This window comes from Ammodytes marinus (genome assembly GCF_949987685.1).
Source record: "Ammodytes marinus genome assembly, chromosome: 12".
NCBI lineage: Eukaryota > Metazoa > Chordata > Actinopteri > Uranoscopiformes > Ammodytidae > Ammodytes > Ammodytes marinus.
Window position 1 is genome coordinate 8,988,115 of NC_137216.1, and position 7,107 is coordinate 8,995,221.

General features: G+C 40.0%; 1 protein-coding gene across 1 annotated transcript; it reads right to left on the reverse strand.

Annotated features, from left to right (window-relative positions):
- Positions 1-416: 416 nt before the first annotated feature.
- LOC307258653 (acyl-CoA-binding protein-like) lies at positions 417-6,103 on the reverse strand. Its single transcript, XM_080038279.1, has 4 exons — positions 5,969-6,103; positions 1,713-1,830; positions 1,459-1,521; positions 417-726 (listed from the first exon to the last, which is right to left on the reverse strand). Exons 1-4 carry the CDS (start codon positions 5,981-5,983, stop codon positions 653-655), a joined length of 270 nt encoding a protein of 89 aa, XP_079894405.1. The 5' UTR covers positions 5,984-6,103; the 3' UTR covers positions 417-652.
- Between the last annotated feature and the right edge of the window lie 1,004 nt (positions 6,104-7,107).

Sequence of the window (7,107 nt, forward strand, 5' to 3'; positions counted from 1 at the left end):
TACATCACCTAAGAATGTAGTCCTCAGTTCAGAGGTCTTCACACTGGCTTCTGTCTACCAAAGAGTTGTTTTTCCAAATGGTATATAAAGCCAAAATACATTTCTGATCTCCTGCTATATAATGAAACATCTAGATCTCTCAGGAAGTCGAGGATTAGTTCTGCTTTGCTCCGTTTTTATTCTTCTCTTGGCTAATTGCATTTTACACTCTGTATTTCTTCAATTATTTTATGTAAAGCACTTTGAGTTGCCTTGTCCATACAAATGGACGTGCCTTGCCTATGGGAGGGAGGCAAACTGAGAACCTGGCTTGAAGCAACTTATTTTGAAAGGGAAACTTTTACTTTTAATAATAACTAAATTCACTGTGTGAAACTAGAACACTGGAGGAAATCAGAACACACCCAACACAGCACTTAAGAGAAGAACGTTTTATATTGAAATGACAGGACTCTGCAGATACACAGGGTTGAAATCATGAATGAAAGAAGATGGTAGTCTGGTGGAGATACAGTATGTTTGTGATGGTGAAGGTCATTCAGGCCAGTCTAATCTCATTGAGACCACTAGTTTGTGTTGTAAAGACACACTGCGGGGTTTTTAAGGCGTTTTTCACAGCATCAGGGACTGGATGGTGGGACTGCTGGTGGCTTTAGATCCCATACTTCTGCTTCAGCGTCTCCACCAGGCTGATGTACTCGTTCATGGCGTCCTCTTTGCTCTTTCCTAACGGTTCAAACAAAGACAAATGAAGGATTAAAATGAATCAACAGTGACGTTCACTTTCTTGAAGTAGTGTGTAGTCCTGAAGGTGTGTGTCTCATCAAGCTTCTTTACTGGACAGGGCCGTAGTGGGACTTATTTTCCACCCTGGAGTTTCATGCCTCAGGCCGGCCCACTTAAGTTTACAACCGACTATATTACCTTAGTATGTATTGTACGTCTGCAAAAGCGCACTTTTCTCTACAGTCTTGTAATTCTGTGTATTTTTCAAAAATATCACACTTTCCAATTCGGTGCAAATAAGTATTACTTCACAATGTAGATATATTGTAAACTCCTAGACCCGGACATTCTCTGGCTCAGATCTTCTGGATAAAAGAGTCTAACCCAGCCTATACCGATTTTATCTCTCTTAGAACGATAATTCACAGCATGCACCAACAACATTGGAACTTAGTCGAAGTAGGCTATTTGTACAATTTAGGCTAAATGAACTTGGTTGTTGTACATGTCTTGAGATAGTTCCTCCAAGGCTTAGTTCAGACTGTGGACTCACTACACGCCGGTGTGCGCTCAGGTGGTTGCCATGGCACTGCTATCTGCCCTTCGTAGCGTGTGTACATTAAATGCCACTAACGTTCATGAAAGGATCTGAGCAGTGATGTGAATTAAAAAGCTGTACAGACCAAATATAAATGTTTAAGAGTGGCGTCATCTACTGGAGTGAACATGTACCTTTCTGCTTCTCCCAGGCGTCCCATTTAGCTTTCCCAGTGAAGTCAAACATTCCTGGACGATCTGCAGAGAGAAAGAGAGAGAGAGAGACACAGGTTAGTGAGGAGATTTATCTACATACAAATATAAAGTTAGCAGCAGATGAGAAAATTTAATTTATGTACACTTCCACAATTCTGTTAAACTATGACACACACACACACATACACGCACACACACACACACACACACACACACACTGGGTGCCGTCTCACCTGTGTTGACATCCCCCACGCTGGCCTGCTTGAACAGGGAGTAGACCTGCAGCATCTCTTCATCAGCGGGCTTGGCCTTCAGCGACTTCACCTCAGCTGCTGCTGCTTCAAACTTAGCCTGCAGGGGAGAGGACAACCACTTCAGAGCAATACCAATGGGATTATGTGTTGATTCTCTCAACTACAGGAGGTAGGTTCACAACACAAACACAGCAGCACCACACATTTTACAATCATACGTGAAGCTTTGAAACCAGTAGCTGAGTTAAAGGTGCAGTGTGTAATAAACAGAATATTTAGTGGCATCTAGTGGTGAAAGTTCCAGATTGCCATGTTAATTTCAAGGACAAGAAGCTAGTTACTCAAGATGGCATCATCCAACACTGCCTCAAGTGAAGTTGTATTAAGTTTTTTTTTATTCTATAGTACTTCTTAGTCTTCCAACAGGTGCATTTCCCCAAGACACCCACTATAAAAACGCATAAGGCCTTTAAGTTTGTCAGTTCTGTGCTACTGTAGAAACATGGCGGTGCAATGGTTGCGCGCCCCGCTCCTAAAGGCTCATTCTAAAAAATGTAGAAAAAAGAAACAGTTTATTTTCTAATGAAAACATACTTAAATATGAATTAATATTATATTACATTCCTACCAAGTCTTTTCTCAGTCTTTTTCATTTGCTTTAGTATTTGATTTATTTGTTTTAATTTAATTTAAGTACACAAATAGATTAAAAAAAAATATATATGTGTACCAGTGCCTGAACTAGCCTACAGTTGTAATCTAAGGATCTACATTTGGCAGCAGTATGAAAAATGCTGATGAATCTATGGTTTAAGTTTTAACTTCTGCCTATGTTGGAAATATTTCAGCTGTTGCAACCCATTAAACATTAGTAAACTCCAACCTAATTTCAAAATGAGGTTCACACTAGGTTATGTTTGAAGATGGTGCGACCAGCTGCTGGACCAGGTTAGTGTTGTAACAAAGGCCAGACATATCTAAAAGAGGTTACTGACCTTGGGTGTGTGCAATAGAACAATCAATGTTTTTTCTCTCCAAATGTAACACATGGAGCCGACCCAGTCTTAAATGAGTGAAGCTACAGTTAGGCCATCTACATTACCTAAATAGATTAAAGACGAGATCCATTAGTCTGATTATATTCATACATTCAGTTTGACATCATTACGTGAATGAAGAGTCTATAACTGCATCTGCTGTTGTTGTTATTTGTGTTACTATAATGCATGCAGTGCAGATCTCTGTTAGCTAAGATTGCAGAGCATATGCATTTTGTGTGTCAATGAGTGTAACCTTGGCCATCATGAGCCTCTAGTACTCTAATACATCACTGTCCACTCATTCACACTATCTGATTAGATAAAGATAGTTGGCTGTTGAACTTTGAACTGTTGTGGCAATCTGCACACATTAGGGCTGAACAATTCCTATATTAAAGTGATTATTAAATATGTTTAAAGATTGATTTCCAAAGGACAACATATACTATGCTGTTAATATAACGATGGCACATTGTTTTTCACATAGATTGTCATAACACACCCTGCACACACCTGACTTATACAGCACAGACTCTCATTGGCTTTTGTAAGATGTGGACAGGACATGGAAGCTCCTATTGGATAAGGTTATCTGTCAATCAAAAGCTCAGGATGTTTCACTGAAAACCACTGAGATTTTATGCAGCAGAAGTGGAAAAAAAGGCCAAATCATTCCAGCACAATAGAATCATTATTGATTCAAGTTGGGCCCCTCCACACACATCCAATACCCCACTAGCTGTACCACTGTGTACCACTAGACCACAGGGTACAGTCCCATTCAAACGTTCTGTTATTGGTTTGAATGGTCTGCTCATTGCCAGAGAAGCACTGCTTATGATGATATGAATAATAACAGCTTTAGTTTACTGACACTGAAGCCACAACTCTCTTCCAAAAATAAAATAAATAGGGGAAGGTGGGGTGATTTGTGCATTTTGGAAGTTGCAAAACCCCTTGTTTCTAGAAAACCGTGGAAGAAATTGGAAATGTGACCACATATTTAAGAAGAGCCATCCATTTGACTCATCCTGTAAAGAAGGGAGACACAAGGAATAAGATATAAGCACATTTAAGCTAAAAAAACTGTGTTTTGCCTTTCAAAGTAAAATTTCCATGATCAAGGTTTTTTGATTATTGTGTCTGAACAATTATAGACACGTTTGAAAACATTTGACACATGTTTTAGTGCTTTGGTATGCTACACTTTGAGTCTATATAGTTAGCACAATGTCAACCCTAAATTGCTGCGTCATGCCTATTATCCAAAATTCTGGGGATGGGGTGATTTGTGCGCAAGGGCCTGGGTGAGTTATAAGTAAGTAAGTAAGTAAAATGTATTTATAAAAGCACATTTATGACAGTTTGCACTGTCCAAAGTGCTGTACATAGTGCATTCAGTAGGTAAACAATGAAGGTAAAATAACAATAACCAAAATAAAAGACGTAAAGCCCATACATCCACATAAACACAGATAGTAGTGCAGAGGTAAGTAAGTAGTGCAGAGGTTAATGGGGAGGAAACACCAGGGTGTACATATGGGTTTTGAGCCTTGATTTAAAGGCAGAAATGTAGGGGGAATCACATTTGTCAGGTGGCAGTTGGTTCCACAAGCACGGAGCAACTAGTGCAAAGTACATTTCTGAGAGTTGTGCCAGTGGCATGGCTGTATACGCTGGTCACCAAAAGAAAGTGATAGTCTACAGTAGCTCAGGAGAGAGTGACATCTCAATTCCACTTAACGACACCACTGATGAGAGTTCAGATGGCCAGAAAGATGATGATGGTGACTTTGTCATTGTGACACAATGACGCACAAATCACCCCACTACGTGGGGTGATTTGTGCGACAAGACAACTTTTTTTCCGAAAGCTATATTTCTTAAACAGTTTATTCCAGATCCAAAGTTTTTATTGCCAGGGATGCACAACATCCTGAAATATATGTACATATTTGAGTTGGAGACATAACTGTCAAGGCCTCACTTTAAAATCACTCTGAGTAAAAAGTTGCACAAATCACCCCACCTTCCCCTACATGTTTTAACCCTGAATATGGACAGGAATGTCAGGCTCTCAGGGACACACACAGACTAAGCAATATTAAATAAAAAACAAAGATATGCATTACAACCTTGGCTTCCTGGCAAGTTTTTTTTGTGTTATTACTACACACATAGGAAATAGCAGGAGCCTTAAGTAAAAAATAAAAAAAACACTCCAGATTTCGGCAGTAAAGCTCTGACACTGTTGTTTGTAACTCAAGCAGTCTTAGTCTCTGACATGGCTGTGTGTGTGTGTGTGTGTGTGTGTGTGTGTGTGTGTGTGTGTGTGTGTGTGTGTGTGTGTGTGTGTGTGTGTGTGTGCGTAACCTAAAGAAATCCTTGCAAGTATTTCTCACAAATGTTGCAATGTGTGTGACGAAATCTGTCTGGAGGGCACGAAATCTGCAACAGATCGTGTGGGTGGAGCACAGATATCAGGAAGTTGTAGTAACATTGTAACAGTGTGTCATTATCCCGTTCCCTAACCTCTGGCTGTAGGTCAAAGGTCTACGGGGAGGGCTTAATGCCTACTACACCATATTGGTAATCTCCAAAGTATGACTACAGAGACAGCAGGACATGTTGAACTTTCCCTTACATGAAAAACAATCCTGCGCCTTGAGACCAGCTATGCATTACTACTGTAGGCCTAGTTATAGCAGCGGACAGCTATTGCGTCTGTCTAAAAAAAACACATTCTTTATAAGTCGAGCTCTTTACTACCGCCTGGTCATAGTCCACCTGTCAACACTGAGGAAGTTAACAATAGGCAATGTCGATGAATATGACAAGACAGTAGCCTATACAATGACGTGTAAACTGGGCTTGGTTCACACGGGCGAAGGCGGATAACGGAGATCCGGGATACCTCACTCACAAACACGTCCTTATCAACAACAAACAGCCAATTGTTAGTAACAAGCCCTCACTGTACAACAGACTATCGTTTAAAAAGCCAACTCTCCGTGTACTTTGCCATGTGCGTGCTCACACTGGAAAGAAGAACCAAGGCTCGCCAGAATAACGGTTAGCTAAACCTACACCATCGCCAGCTAACGGCTTCCTCTATTCTAGTAGGGTTCACGGCAGGCATTGGTGTACAGTAAAGCTCTCTTAAAAGTCTATATGTTGCAAACATATCATACACACCTGGATATCAGCCATCTTAAGTTACGAGTCCCACAAGGAAAAGTACAGACAGACGTTTCGAAGACAGACGAGGGGGCAGAGCAGAGTCCAATGTCCACTCGTGCAGCTGTAGCAGACCCCCGTCCGTCCGCCGGGGGACACGCCCTCCTCTTAACGCTATTGGCCGATTCAACGACTGACACAATATCACTCTCTTTCATTGGGTGGCGTGAAAGTTTCAACCAATCACACCTCGCCAGAGCGAAACATTTGTTCTTTTTTTAATGATATTGAACCGTAGGGAACCCTTTTTAATGTATTTATTATACATTTGTTTTTGTAAGCCTATTCATATTTTTAGAATACAAATCGTAGAAACATTACTCACAGATACAATTTGAAGTCAACATAGGCCAACATAATAATACAGAAAGAGACAAGGAAAGCAATATTGTTATTTAAGCTAAATGTTGTGCCGTGTATTTTTATCAAAAAGAGCAGCATACTACTTGCATAGCCTACATATTTAATACTTAAGCTAACATTTTAGAAGCGATGAATGCATGCTGCAGAGTCCCCCCAGCTGCTCCGACAACTGCCCTTACGCAGTCCCATGCAGCGCTCCAAAGTGGCCCGTGTGCGCACTATAGTATGGAAGATTTTATTAGATTTTATTATCTGTGAAAGCAAAACAGTTTTGTAAAAGAGCAGAAGACAATTGAAAAGTGTGTATCATGATACACACGTATTTCACTATCCACAAACCTGTAATTTTTGACTTGCAAATATGTAGAACTGACTCTGAAAATACAAAGTAATATTTACGCATTTACGGATCCGTTTCTGCTTGTGAAAAAGGGTTTGCATATTTGTGGATTGCCTCCTGTGAGTTTGTGAGCCACATTACATTTGTACATAATGTTGTCCAACTTCTACCACCGAGATCTGTAGAACAAGCCTTACAAATGTGAAGTGCAATAATTTGTATGTGTGTAATTGTGTTCTGTAAAGTTATATCCACACAAAGAAAAAGTGATTTGCAAATATGTAGAATTTAGGCTGTAAATGTGTATTTTAATTTTGCATATTTTTTTTTTTTATTTATTTTATGCAAATAGTTTCACCACAAAAAAAGACATGTCAACTCCTATTTACGCATT